This window comes from Salmo trutta, chromosome 25 (assembly GCF_901001165.1).
Source record: "Salmo trutta chromosome 25, fSalTru1.1, whole genome shotgun sequence".
NCBI lineage: Eukaryota > Metazoa > Chordata > Actinopteri > Salmoniformes > Salmonidae > Salmo > Salmo trutta.
In genome coordinates, this window is record NC_042981.1 from 6,288,723 (window position 1) to 6,306,351 (window position 17,629).

Consider the following 17,629-nt stretch of genomic DNA (forward strand, 5'->3'; position numbering starts at 1 on the left):
TTTGAACGAGTGTAGGCTATTTGGCTGAGTGGCAGTGTTGAGCTGAGATCGAGGTGAGCTGTTGTCTGTCCCTCGTGATCTACCTGATTAATCAGCACAAGTTTAATAATAGTTCCAGCGCGAGCGAGACATAATCCCGATTAACATTAGCCGCCCCGAGGGCAAATAATAGCCTTCCCCAAAACCACACGCGTGCACGCACACACACACACAACCCCCGACTCAGGCCGAAAAGAGTGGTATAGATCATGTTTATTTCTCTATATGGGGAGTGGTGTTCAGATTAAGTAACCGAAAGCATTATCGGGCGTATAGTTCGAGGAGACCTGAATGCGCGTGCTCCATGGTACGGTCTGAACGGAGCGCACAGTTGTGTGTGCGAAATTTCACGTGAGAGAGCTTGTGTGTGTGTGTGTGTGTGTGTGTGTGTCCAGAACTACACAAACCACCCTGCTCCTGTAAATCATATTAATGTCTGTGAATTCCTGTCCTCTGGCGGACAAGATGTGAGTGAAACAGAAATCGATAGGGGAGGAACCTCGTGGGAGCAGGCTTTATACAATCTGTTAACCCTCGCGCTGCTCCTGTCCCATGCGGGGACATGGTTGAAGGACGGGAACACGTTTTCCCCCTACTATATTAAGGTACTAACTTATCATTCTCAGCACTATCGACCAAGATCAGGAAAAGAGGAGAGAGGAACATAAAAGTTTTCCAAAACGAGAGGACTGAGTGAACGGCACAGGGCGAACGGGGCCAGGGCTCCTTACAGATCCGGTGTAAATATGACGTCTCTGTTCGGTTCTGCTCGCGCTCTGAACGCTGTTCTGATCAAAGACAACCCGGGATAATAGAAAATTACTCCAGGGACCTCAACACACACAAACAAACACACACACACACACACACACACACACACACACACCACAGAGTGCGCGGCACAGCACAAGCCATCCAACATGACAGCGCGAGCAGCAGCGGAGGAGCTCACCACAGAAGGGCAACAGACCTCTTCATCAGCATGAGATGAGGTCTAGAGACTTGTTACTAAAGTTGTATCGGTCATTAATTAATCCACCCACACTTCTACGGCCGCTCGGTCGGCACCTTCAGCGGAGGAGCACCAGATATAAGACAGCGCACGGTGCTGGGGACTACTGCACTTGTGAAAAGAAGACGCACGGTTGCACTCCTGTCAGGGGAAAGTTGTGCGCAGCACCGGAGCTGGGGGATACCTATTTGGAAACGGACAGACGACGCACTGCGAGGACAACAAGCTGTGTTGTGTGTATTGGAGTGTGTCTGTGTGTCTAGTTGGAGTGCGTATTGTAGTAAGGGAGTGTGTGTGTAGTTGAAGCGATTAAAAAGGTGTTTAATCCTGGAAAACGCAGCAGTGGATCGGATTGTGTTTCACCTGGAACCCGCGAGTCAACAACACAACTCAGGTAACCTATTATATTACCGGTCCTGTTCCAACCCCGTCTGTCTGCGACTGTTGTTCGTTGTAATGACATAAGTGAAAGTCAAAGTAATATGGTTTCTAACGAGGCTGTCCTTTTACGCAGCACCGTTGCCCAAGCAGCTCCTCATGGGTCACAGCAGTAGTCTATGGTTAGAACCGCGGATCAGACAGGGGAACATTAGCTTATAATAGCATATAGCCTTTCTCTGTCCGTCTATCTCTTTTTCTCTCTCTGTGTGTGTGTGTGTGTGTGTGTGTGTGTGTGTGTGTGTGTGTGTGTGTGTGTGTGTGTGTGTGTGTGTGTGTGTGTGTGTGTGTGTGAGAGAGAGAGAGAGACCTCTAGTCAGGTACTTCAGGGAAACATCCTGCTTTACATACAGTACTGGCTGCTAACTCCTGTCTGTGTTTGTAAGTGGTGACATGGCAGATATGTCTGATGACAATTACAGAGGAGACAGCTACAGACAGTATGGTATGGGACACATTCAGTGGAATGCCTTTTGACTGTGTGTGTGTGTGTGTGTGTGTGTGACTGTCTTATTAACAGCTTCCATGAATAAGCATAATAAGCATAGCTCAAAGTGCTTGTAGTAATGTGGCTGTGCTTAAGAGAGTCTACGTTTCGATTACATGACTAATATCATATGTTTTAATGACTTACTGACACACACACACACACACACACACACACACACACACACACACACACACACACACACACACACACACACACACACACACACACACACACACACACAGGGGAGAGGGTGGGAGGGAGGGTTGTTAAATAATTGTAATATCAGGTTGTTACAGTATAAATCAGGTCTGGTCATCAGGAGGGTTGGTTATAGGTCATCAGGAGGGTCGGTTAGGTTATAGGTCATCAGGTGGGTCGGTTAGGTTATAGGTCATCAGGAGGGTCGGTTAGGTTATAGGCCATCAGGAGGGTCGGTTAGGTTATAGGTCATCAGGAGGGTCGGTTAGGTTATAGGTCATCAGGAGGGTCGGTTAGGTTATAGGTCATCAGGAGGGTTGGATAGGTTATAGGTCATCAGGAGGGTCGGATAGGTTATAGGTCATCAGGAGGGTCGGTTAGGTTATAGGTCATCAGAAGGACTGGTTAGGTTATAGGTCATCAGGAGGGTTGGTTAGGTTATAGGTCATCAGGAGGGTCGGTTAGGTTATAGGTCATCAGGAGGGTCGGTTAGGTTATAGGTCATCAGGAGGACTGGTTAGGTTATAGGTCATCAGGAGGGTCGGTTAGGTTCTAGGTCATCAGGAGGGTCTGTAAGGTTATAGGTTATCAGGAGGGTCGGTTAGGTTATAGGTCATCAGGAGGGTTGGTTAGGTTATAGGCCATCAGGAGGGTCTGTAAGGTTATAGGTCATCAGGAGGGTCTGTAAGGTTATAGGTCATCAGGAGGGTCGGTTAGGTTATAGGTCATCAGGAGGGTCTGTTAGGTTATAGGTCATCAGGAGGGTCTGTTAGGTTATAGGTCATCAGGAGGGTCGGTTAGGTTATAGGTCATCAGGAGGGTCGGTTAGGTTATAGGTCATCAGGAGGGTCGGTTAGGTCAACAGGAGGGTCGGTTAGGTCATCAGGAGGGTGGGTTAGGTCATCAGGAGGGTCGGTTAGCTCATCAGGAGGGTTGGTTAGGTTATAGGTCATCAGGAGGGTCGGTTAGGTTATAGGTCATCAGGAGGGTGGGTTAGGTTATAGGTCATCAGGAGGGTCGGTTAGGTTATAGGTCATCAGGAGGGTCGGTTAGGTTATAGGCCATCAGGAGGGTCGGTTAGGTTATAGGTCATCAGGAGGGTCTGTAAGGTTATAGGTCATCAGGAGGGTTGGTTAGGTTATAGGTCATCAGGAGGGTTGGTTAGGTTATAGGTCATCAGGAGGGTCAGTTAGGTTATAGGTCATCAGGAGGGTCGGTTAGGTTATAGGTCATCAGGAGGGTCGGTTAGGTTATAGGTCATCAGGAGGGTCGGTTAGGTTATAGGTCATCAGGAGGGTCGGTTAGGTTCTAGGTCATCAGGAGGGTCAGTTAGGTTATAGGTCATCAGGAGGGTCGGTTAGGTTATAGGTCATCAGGAGGGTCTGTAAGGTTATAGGTCATCAGGAGGGTTGGTTAGGTTATAGGTCATCAGGAGGGTTGGTTAGGTTATAGGTCATCAGGAGGGTCAGTTAGGTTATAGGTCATCAGGAGGGTCGGTTAGGTTATAGGTCATCAGGAGGGTCGGTTAGGTTATAGGTCATCAGGAGGGTCGGTTAGGTTATAGGTCATCAGGAGGGTCGGTTAGGTTCTAGGTCATCAGGAGGGTCAGTTAGGTTATAGGTCATCAGGAGGGTCGGTTAGGTTATAGGTCATCAGGAGGGTCTGTAAGGTTATAGGTCATCAGGAGGGTCGGTTAGGTTATAGGTCATCAGGAGGGTCTGTAAGGTTATAGGTCATCAGGAGGGTCGGTTAGGTTATAGGTCATCAGGAGGGTTGGTTAGGTCATAGGTCATCAGGAGGGTTGGTTAGGTTATAGGTCATCAGGAGGGTCGGTTAGGTTATAGGTCATCAGGAGGGTCTGTAAGGTTATAGGTCATCAGGAGGGTCGGTTAGGTTATAGGTCATCAGGAGGGTTGTTTAGGTTATAGGTCATCAGGAGGGTTGATTAGGTTATAGGTCATCAGGAGGGTCTGTTAGGTTATAGGTCATCAGGAGGGTCGGTTAGGTTATAGGTCATCAGGAGGGTCTGTTAGGTTATAGGTCATCAGGAGGGTCTGTAAGGTTATAGGTCATCAGGAGGGTCGGTTAGGTTATAGGTCATCAGGAGGGTCGGTTAGGTTATAGGTCATCAGGAGGGTCTATTAGGTTAATGGACACTTGGAATGAGATCACTGGGACTACTGCCGGGGAAAAGCCCTCACATCTCTCTCTTTCTCTCTGTCTCTCTCTCTCTCGGTCTCTCTCTGTCTCTCTCTCTGTCTGTCTCTTTCTCTCTGTCTCTCTTTCTCTCTGTCTCTCTCTCTCTTTCTCTTTCTCTCTTTCTCTCTGTCTCTCTCTCTTTCTCTCTCTCTCTCTGTCTCTCTCTCTCTTTCTCTCTGTCTCTCTGTCTCTCTCTCTTTCTCTCTCTCTCTCTCTGTCTCTCTCTCTCTCTCTCTCTTCTCTCTCTCTCTCTCTCTTTCTCTCTCTCTTCCTCTCTCTCTCCTCTTCTCTCCTCTCTCCTCTCTCTCTCTCTCCTCTCTCTCTCTCTCTCTCTTTCTCTCTGTCTCCTCTCTGTCTCTCTCTCTCTCTTCTCCCTCTCTCTCTCTCTCTTTCTCTCTTCCCTCTCTCTCTCTTTCTCTCTCTCTCTCTCTGTCTCTCTCTCTCTCTCTGTCTCTCTGTCTCTCTCTCTTTCTCTACAATGGATTGTGAGGGCTGGATTCACAAAACTTGGTGATTTGAGTGAGGTTGGGTGGTTGTCAGTAGCTGTTATAGCAGAATTGTCCTCTCTCATGTCTTCCCGGCTGCTACAGTAGGTTCTAGAGGGACTCTTTCCAAGGGCTACTGGAGAGAGATGAGGCTTGACTGGGTAGACAGGGTTGACGACTGCAGTCTCCTCCTTTGCCATCCCTGCTGTCAGGGTTGTTAGGTTGTCAGGGTTGTTAGGTTGTTAGGGTTGGGTGATATATCTTGTTTTAAAGCTGGATTCCTTAGTTGCTACATCCACTTTTGGACTTACAAATTCATGATATATACCCATTGATTCAGAATGTAACTTATAAGTACCTCATGAACAATGTAAATGTCAACAAACACTGTATTGCCTCAAACATGGTTAATACTATAATTGTGATATCATGGATTCTCAGTCTTTGCATCCATAGCTCTGTCTAGGAATTTGAGAGTGGTGGATGGGGTGGTGTGGATGGGGGTGGTGTGGATGGGGTGGTGTGGATGGGGTGGTGGATGGATGGGGGATGTTGTGGATTGGTGGTGTGGATGGGGGTGGTGGATGGGGTGGGTGGATGGGGTGGTGGATGGATGGGGGATGTTGTGGATTGGTGGTGTGGATGGGGGTGGTGGATTGGGTGGTGTGGATGGGATGGTGGATGTTGTGGATGGGGTGGTGGATGGGGGTGGTGTGGATGGGGGGTGGTGTGGATGGGGGTGGTGTGGATGGGGGTGGTGGATGGGGTGGTGGATGGGGGTGGTGTGGATGGGTGGTGGGTGGATGGGTGGTGTGGATGGGGGTGGTGTGGATTGGGTGGTGTGGATGGGGGTGGTGTGGATTGGTGGTGTGGATGGGGGTGGTGGATGTTGTGGATGGGGGTGGTGGATGGGGGCGGTTGTGGATGGGGGGGTGGTGGATGGGGGTAAGCCACAAGCTCCGGTTCCGTTTTTTTCTTGTGTTAAACCCAAACCTTGACTCTTAACTTAACCATTCGAAATTAATGTCTAAATTGAACCACAGGTTGTAAAAAAAAAAAACTACTTTGAATTTTGACGTTTGGAGAAAGTGGACAAAACATCTCAGTCTGAAGTCAAACCATGAGATCTTGTTGCAAACGAGAAACCAGAACATATTGTGACATGATATTTCGGCCATATCGCCCAGCCCTAACTGCTGCTGTATACCATACCGGTATACCTTTAAATAACAGACACAGATTCTGATTCATACCATGATCCATCAGTGGAAAGGAGGTGTTGTTTTTGTGAACAAGAGGAGACAGTGGATCATCTGTTTTCTTTTGACTTGAGGGTGACTGTTTCTAAACTTATCTGAGGTCAACTGTCGTTCATGTCTTGTCTGTATGCTGAATGTTGAATTGTGCTTAGAAAGGCAGTTTGGAAGATCCTTACCAACAGTCTGTGTGTGTGTGTTTTCAGGGTAGTGCGAGGTGACTCTGCGAGGGGAAGGCGTGCTCCCGGGGGTAGGAGCGATGAGCGTGCTGCGTATCCCCGTCCTACTGGCGCTGCTGGTCCTACTGCTGACTGCTGGCTTCTGCAAACAGAGCTTCCTGGACGGGAGCCCAGGGGTGAGCAAAGGGGCGCGCACTGACGGACACAACCTCATGGAGCTCATCATGGACAAGGTGCGTCTGGCTCAGCAACAGGACCAGGTACACGAGCACTACCCCGCCAAAAAACAGGAGTTCACCTTGGAGACCAAGGAGAGGAATGAAGTGAACAAGTCTCACCATGGAGAACACATCATAGGTGAGTTATTAACCATTAGTGAACAAGTCTCACCATGGAGAACACATCATAGGTGAGTTATTAACCTCTACGGGCTAGGGGGCAGCATTGAGAATTTTGGAAAAAATATGTGCCCATTTTTAACTGCCTCCTACACCAACTCAGAAGCTAGAATATGCATATTATTGTTCAGGTTTGGATAGAAAACACCCTAAAGTTTCTAAAACTGTTTGAATGGTGTCTGTGAGTATAACAAAACTCCTATGGCAGGCAAAAACCTGAGAAGGTTTCATGCAGGAAGTACCCTGTCTGACAAGGTGTTGTTCTTGCTTCTGTTTATTGAAGAGTCAGGATCTTAGCTGTAACGTGACAATTCCTAGGGCTCCAATAGGCTCTCAGAACCCGGGAAAAACCTGAACGATGACGAGGCAGCCTCAGGCTGAAACACATTATCTCCTTTTCCAAGTGTCCCATCAGGGGACAATAGAATTAGGCGTTTGCGCGATTCGCCCCCATGGAGTATTTTCATTCGGCTGTTTAGCTAATTGCAGATTCCCGGTCGGAATATTATCGGTTTTCTACGAGATAAATTGCATAAAAATTGATTTTAAACAGCGGTTGACATGCTTCGAAGTACGGTAATGGAATATTTAGATTTTTTTTGTCACGTTCTGCGCCATGCGCACGACCGTGATTTAGCATTCTGATAGTGTCTAGAACGCACGAACAAAACGCCGCTGTTTGGATATAACGATGGATTATTTGGGACCAAACCTACATTTGTTATTGAAGTAGAAGTCCTGGGAGTGCATTCTGATGAAGAACAGGAAAGGTAAGACCATTTTTCTTATAGGAAATGTGATTTTGGTGAAGCCTGAACTGGGTGGGTGTCTAAATAGCTAGCCCGTGATGGCTGGGCTATGTACTTAGAATATTGCAAAATGTGCTTCATCCGAAAAGCTATTTTAAAATCGGACATATCGAGTGCATAGAGGAGTAATGTATCTATAATTCTTAAAATAATTGTTATGCTTTTTGTGAATGTTTATCGTGAGTAATTTAGCAAATTGTTAGTAAATTCCCCGGAAGTTTGCGGGGTATGCTTTTTCTGAACGTCACATGCTAATGTAAAAAGCTGGTTTTTGATATAAATATGAACTTGATTGAACAGACATGCATGTATTGTATAACATAATGTCCTAGGTGTGTCATCTGATGAAGATCATAAAAGGTTAGTGCTGCATTTAGCTGTGGTTTGGGTTTTTGTGACATTACATGCTAGCTTGAAAAATGGGTGTCTGATTATTTCTGGCTGGGCACTCTCCTGACATAATCTAATGTTTTGCTTTCGTTGTAAAGCCTTTTTGAAATCGGACAGTGTGGTTAAATTAACGAGAATCTTGTCTTTAAATAGCTGTAAAATAGTCATATGTTTGAGAAATTGAAGTAATAGTATTTCAAACGTTTTAAAAATCGCGCCACTGGATTCAACTGGCTGTTACGTAGGTGGGACGAATTCGTCCCGCCGGTCCCATAGAGGTTAACCATTAGTGAACAAGTCTCACCATACAGAAAACATCATAGGTGAGTTATTAACCATTAGTGAACAAGTCTCACCATACAGAAAACATCATAGGTGAGTTATTAACCATTAGTGAACAAGTCTCACCATACAGAACACATCATAGGTGAGTTATTAACCATTAGTGAACAAGTCTCACCATACAGAAAACATCATAGGTGAGTTATTAACCATTAGTGAACAAGTCTCACCATACAGAAAACATCATAGGTGAGTTATTAACCATTAGTGAACAAGTCTCACCATACAGAACACATCATAGGTGACTTATTAAATCCCGCTGCTCTATCGATCTCACTGTGCTGAAGAAGAAACGCTAGTGGACGTGGCGATGTGGATGGCCACATATTGTCCTTCAGGCCACCATGCATGTGGTCTGAATTTATTGTATTCCCTGTCGTCCCAGAGGTGTTCCCCAGAGACCTGAGACAGAAAGAAAAGTTCCTCAAACACCTAACAGGTCAGACACTACCCGCTTCTGTGTGTCAGTGACAGTTAGTGCCGTCCTGGGCAACTCCAGTCCTGTGTGGGGGGGCTGATTGGTGTCACCCTTTTGCCCCAGCCAACACACCTGACTCCAATAATCAACTAATCATGATCTTCAGTTAAAAATGACATGAGTTTAAATCAGGTGTGTTTGCTGGGGATGATGGGGGAAAAGTCAATCAGGCCCCCGAGAACTGAAATTGCCCAGGCCTGAGTTAGTTTGTGTGTTAATGTGTGTGTCCACCAGTGCAACCCTTGTTTGTGTCTATTTTTTCACCGGTGTAACCCTTGTTTCTGTCTGTGTGTGTGTTCACCAGTGTAACCCTTGTTTGTGTCTATGTGTGTGTTCACCAGTGTAACCCTTGTTTGTGTCTATGTGTGTGTGTTCACCAGTGTAACCCTTGTTTGTGTCTATGTGTGTGTTCACCAGTGTAACCCTTGTTTCTGTCTGTGTGTGTGTGTTCACCAGTGTAACTAACCCTTATCTGTGTGTTCCAGGTCCTCTATTCTTTAACCCAAGGTGTAGGAAACACTTCTATAGACTATACCACAACACCAGAGACTGTACCATCCCTGCCTGTGAGTATTAATGCTAACACACACACACACACACACACACACACACACACACACACACACACACACACACACACACACACACACACACACACACACACACACACACACACACACACACACACACACACACACACACAGGAGGAAGAGGAAACTAAGTCAGTATAATGTTTATCTGCAGCCGAGCGCGTTACCTCTCTGGTAAAGTGTTGCCTCTCTGGTAAAGTGTTGACCGTCTGGTAAAGTGTTACCTCTCTGGTAAAGTGTTGCCTCTCTGGTAAAGTGTTACCTCTCTGGTAAAGTGTTGATTCTCTGGTAAAGTGTTGACTCTCTGGTAAAGTGTTGATTCTCTGGTAAAGTGTTGCCTCTCTGGTAAAGTGTTGCTTCTCTGGTAAAATGTTGATTATCTGGTAAAGTGTTGATTCTCTGGTAAAGTGTTGACTCTCTGGTAAAGTGTTGCCTCTCTGGTAAAGTGTTGCTTCTCTGGTAAAATGTTGATTATCTGGTAAAGTGTTGACTCTCTGGTAAAATGTTGCTTCTCTGGTAAAGTGTTGACTATCTGGTAAAGTGTTGATTCTCTGGTAAAGTGTTGACTCTCTGGTAAAGTGTTGCTTCTCTGGTAAAATGTTGATTATCTGGTAAAGTGTTGACTCTCTGGTAAAATGTTGCTTCTCTGGTAAAGTGTTGACTATCTGGTAAAGTGTTGATTCTCTGGTAAAGTGTTGACTCTCTGGTAAAGTGTTGATTCTCTGGTAAAGTGTTGACTCTCTGGTAAAGTGTTGACCCTCTGGTAAAGTGTTGACTCTCTGGTAAAGTGTTGATTCTCGGGTAAAGTGTTGATTCTCTGGTAAAGTGTTGACTCTCTGGTAAAGTGTTGATTCTCTGGTAAAGTGTTGATTCTCTGGTAAAGTGTTGACCCTCTGGTAAAGTGTTGACTCTCTGGTAAAGTGTTGACTCTCTGGTAAAGTGTTGACTCTCTGGTAAAGTGTTGACTCTCTGGTAAAATGTTGACTCTCTGGTAAAGTGTTGACTCTCTGGTAAAGTGTTGACCCTCTGGTAAAGTGTTGACTCTCTGGTAAAGTGTTGCTTCCATGATAATCATTACACTTACTGTGCCTTCAAAACGTATTCATACCCTTTGACTTTTTCTATATTTTGTCGCATTACAGCCTGAATTTTAAATTGATTAAATTGAGATTTTGTCTCACTGGCATACCCACAATACTCCATAATGTGAAAGTGGAATTATGTTTCTCTTTGTAGTGACTGGGTGTATTGATACAAATCAAAATCAAATCAAATCAAATGTATTTATATAGCCCTTCTTACATCAGCTGATGTCACAAAGTGCTGTACAGAAACCCAGCCTAAAACCCCAAACAGCAAGCAATGCAGGTGTAGAAGCACGGTGGCTAGGAAAAACTCCCTAGAAAGGCCAAAACCTAGGAAGAAACCTAGAGAGGAACCAGGCTATGAGGGGTGGCCAGTCCTCTTCTGGCTGTGCCGGGTGGAGATTATAACAGCACATGGCCAAGATGTTCAAATGTTCATAAATGACCACCAGGGTCAAATAATAATAATCATAGTAGTTGTCGAGGGTGCAACAAGTCAGTAACACAAGAGTAAGTGTCTGTTGGCTTTTTCATAGCCGATCTTTGAGAGTATCTCTACCGCTCCTGCTGTCTCTAGAGAGTTGAAAACAGCAGGTCTGGGACAGGTAGCACGTCCGGTGAACAGGTCAGGGTTCCAGCAGGTCTGGGACAGCAGGTCTGGGACAGGTACACCATCCAAAATATAATTCATAACTTCACCATGCTCAAAGGGATATTCAATGTCTGCTTCTTTTTATTTTTACCCATCTAACAATAGTGGCCTTTATTTGCGAGGCATTGGAAAAACCTCCCTGGTCTTTGGGGATGAATGTGTGTTTGAAATTCACTGCTCGACTGAGGGTTTTTACAGATAATTGTATGTGTGGGGTACAGAGATGAGGTAGTCATTCAACAATCATGTTAAATACTTATTGCACTCAGTGAGTCCAAGCAACTTATTATGTGACTTGTTAAGCACATTTTTACTCCTGAACTTATTTAGGCTTGACATAACAAAGGGCTTGAATACTTATTGAATCAAGACACTTCAGTTTTTAATTTTTAATTTATTTGTAAAAATGTATAGAAACATAAATCCACTTTGACATTATGGGGTGTTGTGTGTAGACCAGTGACACAAAATCTCACTTTATTCCATTTTTAATAGAATCAATTCAGCCATTTTAAATTCAGGCTGTAACACAACAAAATGTGGGGGAAAAAATCAAAGGGTGTGAATACTTTGTGATGGCAATGTACTTTAAGATTTCTGACAGTGGTTTTGTTGTTGTTGTTGTTGACTGCATGCCATTATTGCTAGGTAGACTAGCCAAGATCATACTTAGAGGGCGATGGTAAAGATGTGTTCTGATTAGTCGGTCTGTATTTGTTCAGGCTTGTGATTGGATAGCAGATAGCATATAGCGTTCAAATGGGTTTATGCAGAGATAACTTTTATAGTTTTGCCACTTAAAATTAACTATAAAAAAAAAAATTGTTTATATCTATCTACCCAGACGTATGAAGAACCATCTAAATATAAATTACGCTGTATTCACATAGAACCTTATAGTCCAAAGGAAATGAACACCCCCACTGCTCTGTCATCATTTAATCCATGTAGCTGTACTTCCGGGGACAGTATTTCAGACCCTTTTCAGGTGTCTTCACTTCTTCACTTTACAGTTCTGCCTGCCTGCCTCCTCTACTCTCCCTCACGCTGGCCAGCCTGCCTGCCTCCTCTACTCTCCCTCCTCTCTCCCTCACGCTGGCCTGCCTGCCTGCCTCCTCTACTCGCCCTCCTCTCTCTCCCTCACGCTGGCCTGCCTGCCTGCCTCCTCTACTCTCCCTCACGCTGGCCTGCCTGCCTGCCTCCTCTACTCTCCCTCACGCTGGCCTGCCTGCCTGCCTCCTCTACTCTCCCTCACGCTGGCCTGCCTGCCTGCCTCCTCTACTCTCCCTCACGCTGGCCAGCCTGCCTGCCTCCTCTACTCGCCCTTCTCTCTCGCCCTCACGCTGGCCTGCCTGCCTGCCTCCTCTACTCGCCCTCCTCTCTCTCCCTCACGCTGGCCTGCCTGCCTCCTCTCCTCGCCCTCCTCTCTCTCCCTCACGCTGGCCTGCCTGCCCCCTCCTCTCCTCGCCCTCCTCTCTCTCCCTCACGCTGGCCTGCCTGCCCCCTCCTCTCTCTCCCTCCTCTCTCCCTCACGCTGGCCTGCCTGCCCCCTCCTCTCTCTTCCTCCTCTCTCCCTCGCGCTGGCCTGCCTGCCCCCTCCTCTCCCTTGCGCTGGCCTGCCTTCCCCCTCCTCTCCCTCACTCTGCCTGCCCCCTCCTCTCTCTCCCCCACGCTGGCCTGCCTGCCCCCTCCTCTCTCTCCCTCCTCTCTCTCCCTCACTCTGCCTGCCCCCTCCTCTCTCTCCCCCACGCTGGCCTGCCTGCCCCCCCCTCTCTCTCCCCCACGCTGGCCTGCCTGCCCCCTCCTCTCTCTCCCTCCTCTCTCTCCCTCACTCTGCCTGCCCCCTCCTCTCTCTCCCCCACGCTGGCCTGCCTGCCCCCCCCTCTCTCTCCCTCGCGCTGGCCTGCCTGCCCCCTCCTCACTCTCCCTCGCGCTGGCCTGCCTGCCCCCTCCTCTCCCTCACGCTGGCCTGCCTTCCCCCTCCTCTTTCTCCCCCACGCTGGCCTGCCTGCCCCCTTCTCTCAATTCAATTCAAGGGCTTTATTGGCATGGGAAACATATGTTAACATTGCCAAAGCTGGCCTGCCTGCCCACTCCTCTCTCTCTCTCATCTCTCTCCCTCACGCTGGCCTGCCTGCCCCCTCCTCTCTCTCCCTCACGCTGGCCTGCCTGCCCCCTCCTCTCTCTCCCTCACGCTGGCCTACGTGCCCCTTCCCCTCTATCCCTTACGCTGGCCTGCCTGCCCCCTCCTCTCTCTCCCTCATGCTGGCCTGCCTGCCCCCTTCTCTCCCTCACGCTGGCCTGCCTGCCCCCTCCTCTCTCTCCCTCATGCTGGCCTGCCTGCCCCCTTCTCTCCTTCACGCTGGCCTGCCTGCCCCCTCCTCTCTCTCCCTCACGCTGGAGCCCTGCTCTTTCTCTTTGCAAGATTGCAAGATACAGCATTCCAGTGTGAGATACAGCTATTGATTGCGGATAGATGGGCCTAGTGCGTGGTACAAAATGTCTGCCTGGTGGCTGACCTGCCTATACCGTGCCGCTCCCCTCTCTCTCCGTCCCTCGCTAGCTCGCTAGGAAAGATGCAAGCGTTTGTGTTCTCGGAAGTACGGCAACTAATCAGTCTCTTCCGTTCCAAAAATACTGAATCTTGACACTCAGTTGACTCTCCACCACTACACCATTGTCATTAACAGTTGTAAAAATGGCAGAGAAAGGCAAGTGACAGCAGCAAAGTCCTGTAGGACAGTACTTTGAGATGTTAAGAAGGAAATGCAAACTTTTCTAGGTGGAATTGAGGTACGGTAACGGTAGTACAGGTGCAATGCTTAACCATCTTAAAGGGACGCACCCTGAGACCCAAACCGTTGCTAGCAGCAACACATCTGCGTTGTGAATTCACATGGAATTTTATGAATTTCCCCTATCATTCTAATGGAAATTGGCCACAAAATCATCATTTTACAATGGCCATCTCAGTCTCTGGACTTCAAACCCATTGACAACCTGTGCTTTGAATTGTAGAGGGCAGTCCGATTCTGTATGGGGGAAGGGTCTAAGGTCTCTCCCAATGTGTTCTCTAACTCATAAAATAATTTAGATAAAAGCTCAGTGGCATTGTCCTCGCTGGGTGAGGTATTAAAAACAGGGTTGTCAATTTTTTACCCCTACCTTTCAAAAAAATGAACATTACTTGTTAAAAAAAAATCTCTTTCTCTGAGCAATTGTATTAGTGTCCAGTTATTTTCAAATTTTTTGGATCACACAATATAACTCAGTATTTTTATTTATTAATTTTATACAGTCGTTATTGTTCATCTTTATTATTCTAAATGATAACAACGATGCATTCCAGCATTCTGTCAGTTATTCAAAACGTGTAATGGGTATCTTCGTCGTCAGATGAAACAGAGAAGTCATCGTCGGAAAAGGTGGACCAATACGCAGCGGAGTGAGTGTTCATATTCAATATTTAATTAATAGAAACACTTTAAACAAAACACGAAAATGAACGACAGCCTACAGTTCTGCTAGGTACAAAACTAAACAGAAACAATTACCCACAAAACCCAAAGGAAAAACATGCTCCTTATGTGTGACTCCCAATCAACAACAACGAACTTCAGCTGTGCCTGATTGGGAGCCACACACGGCCCAAAACACAGAAATACAAAAACCTAGAAAAAGACCATAGAACGCCCACCCAATGTAACACCCTTGCCTAACCAAAATAAAGAACAAAAAACCCGTCTCTATGGCCAGGGCGTTACAAAATGTTGCTACTGTTGTTTTTAGACTGACCTGTTGTGTTGTTTTTAGACTGACCTGTTGTGTTGTTTTTAGACTGACCTGTTGTGTTGTTTTTAGACTGACCTGTTGTGTTGTTTTCAGACTGACCTGTTGTGTTGTTTTTTAGACCTGTTGTGTTGTTTTTAGACTGACCTGTTGTGTTGTTTTTTAGACCTGTTGTGTTGTTTTTAGACCGACCTGTTGTGTTGTTTTTAGATTGACCTGTTGTGTTGTTTTTAGACTGACCTGTTGTGTTGTTTTTAGACTGACCTGTTGTGTTGTTTTTTAGACCTGTTGTGTTGTTTTTAGACCGACCTGTTGTGTTGTTTTTAGATTGACCTGTTGTGTTGTTTTTAGACTGACCTGTTGTGTTGTTTTTTAGACCTGTTGTGTTGTTTTTAGACTGACCTGTTGTGTTGTTTTTAGACCGACCTGTTGTGTTGTTTTTAGACTGACCTGTTGTGTTGTTTTTCAGACTATAAAAGGTGTGCCCGTCTTCTCACCAGACTGGCAGGCAGTCAGAGGTGTACAGAGAGGTAGAATACCCTGGTAAGACTATGGAAGATCATCTACATTTCTCTCTCTGTTTTTTTCTCTCTCTCCCCCTCCTTCCCTTTCTCTGTGTCTCTATCCCCTCTTTCTCTCCCAGTGTTAGAGCGGTAGAGAGTATATAATGAATCTCACCCTCTCCCCCTCTTCGCCCCTCTCTCCCCCCTTTCCACTTAAATTCCAGTGTCAGACTGCAGCCGTTGATTTAACGTTGGGGTAATTATCAGGAGAATATCAGAAAGACATTAAGGTAGACAAAACAGAATGATGTGTTTATCTATTGTAGATATGACTGATGTGAAACAGGGCTTCTCTCTCTGTCTCTCCACTTTCTCTATCTGTCTCTTCACTTTCTTTCTCACTCTCTCTCTTTCTCAGATATATCATTAGTCTGTCACGTCTCTCTATGTGTTATTAATACCGCTCTCAGACCACCTTATCTTGGAAGGAATTCAACATGCAGCCAAGTACAAAGTTCACAAAATCTCTCTCTCTCGTTCTCTCTCTCCACAGAGCCCATGAAAGAGAGAAGTGCCTTGAAAAGCAACAGGGAATTGAGATTGTTGGTTATGTTCGCACCACAGACTGCCACTGTTTGCAGAGAGCTCACACAATACTCTACTCTACATTCTAAATGGTGCAAATGAAGAGACTTGTTGGACAGAAGAAAAGACCTCCTCATAGTTCTACTGCCAATAACCGTGACGACACAACACGTGGATACTAGTTTGGATACTAGTTTACGACACTTGGATCATATATTTCATACGACATGCCACTCTCTGGAACTGCTTCAGTGGTCATCGACATGCCTTCACGTTTTAATTCGAGTTTTTAATCATTTAGCTTTTTGGACTATGGTTGGAGATTGGACGGTGGTCTCTGAGCTGTGGTGGTTGTGTGTTGTGGGCAGTGGCTTCAGACTGAAAAATAGACAGTAGTCTTGATCTTCTCTTCAGCTACATTCTACAAAAGGGAACTAATCTAATCCCTAATGAAACGGCTGATTGATCGCCGGGTGATAATCTAATCCCTAATGAAATGACTGATTGATCGCCTGGTGATAATTTAAACCCTAATGGAATGACTCACTGGTAGCCTGGTGGTCTGCAACAGGACTCTCATGCTACCTCAGCAGGTATACTCTGCCCTACTGCAGAAAGTAAACTCTGACATTTTGGACATTACGGACACTGCATGAAGACTAGTGTTGAAAAATTCTGGTAATTTTCCCCAAATTCCCTTAGTTTTCCAGAAATCCTGGTTGGAAGATTGTTGGAATCAAGCAGGAAATCTGCGATTCTTCCAATCAGTTACAGGAATTTTGCAACCCCAATGAGGACCAATCTGAATTCACGGTCTATTCTCTACTACTGGCTAAACCTACTGCATGTGGCTCTGGTGCAAAGTAGATCACTTGGTAGAGAATAGGGTGTAATTTGGGACTCATCTCAGTTTGCATCTTAGTCTCTGACATAAACCTAAAGAAGCGAACGTTCATGGCCACCACAGCTCACACCTTGATGGAGAATCCAACTGTCTAAACATGAATGTGTCACGTCATATATACATATATATTTATATATTCAACAAATTGTCTTTTTTTGCACATTGTGTGTATAGTTACCTTCTAGTGTGTACTATGTAAATATTGTAAATACTAAATATATATTAAGTATATGTACAGTGCCAGTCCAAAGTTTTGACACGCCTACTCATTCAAGGGTTTTTCTTTATTTTTTGCTATTTTCTACATTGAACAATAATAGTGAAGACATCAAAACTATGAAATAACGCATATGGAATCATGTAGTAACAAAAAAAAGTGTTAAACAAATCAAAATATATTTTAGATATGAGATTCTTCAAAGTAGCCACCCTTTGCCTTGATGACAGCTTTGCACATTCTTGGCATTCTCTCAACCAGCTTCACCTGGAATACTTTTCCAACAGTCTAGGAGGAGTTCCCACATGCTGAGCACTTGTTGGCTGCTTCATAAGGTAGTCACCTGGAATGCATTTCAATTAATAAATCTTCTTCTGGATTGGTGACCTGTCCACGGGACGGTTGAGGTTGTCTTTGTTAAACGTTAATTTGTGAAATGTATTTCATTCTTAATGCGTTTCAGCCAATCAGTTGTGTTTTGGTAAAAGGCCAAATCCATATTATGGCAACAGGCCAAGTCCATATTATGGCAACAACAGCTCAAATAAGAAAAGAGAAATGACAGTCTATCATTACTTTAAGACATGAAGG

The 17,629-nt window shown here is 45.7% G+C and overlaps 1 protein-coding gene across 1 annotated transcript; it reads left to right on the forward strand.

Moving 5' to 3' along the window:
- Positions 1–503: 503 nt before the first annotated feature.
- On the forward strand, positions 504–17,067 carry LOC115161915 (ALK and LTK ligand 2). Its single transcript, XM_029712742.1, has 6 exons — positions 504–1,445; positions 6,324–6,653; positions 8,621–8,674; positions 9,199–9,279; positions 15,299–15,372; positions 15,886–17,067. Exons 2-5 carry the CDS (start codon positions 6,377–6,379, stop codon positions 15,361–15,363), a joined length of 477 nt encoding a protein of 158 aa, XP_029568602.1. The 5' UTR covers positions 504–1,445; positions 6,324–6,376; the 3' UTR covers positions 15,364–15,372; positions 15,886–17,067.
- The last annotated feature ends 562 nt before the right edge of the window (positions 17,068–17,629 follow it).

Coding starts and splice junctions, on each gene's coding strand:
- LOC115161915 (XM_029712742.1), top strand. CDS start 6,377: ATGAGCGTGCTGCGTATCCCCGTCCTACTGGCGCTGCTGGTCCTACTG. Junction 6,654..8,620: donor CCATGGAGAACACATCATAG/GTGAGTTATTAA, acceptor CTGTCGTCCCAG/AGGTGTTCCCCAGAGACCTG. Junction 9,280..15,298: donor AGACTGTACCATCCCTGCCT/GTGAGTATTAAT, acceptor GTTGTTTTTCAG/ACTATAAAAGGTGTGCCCGT.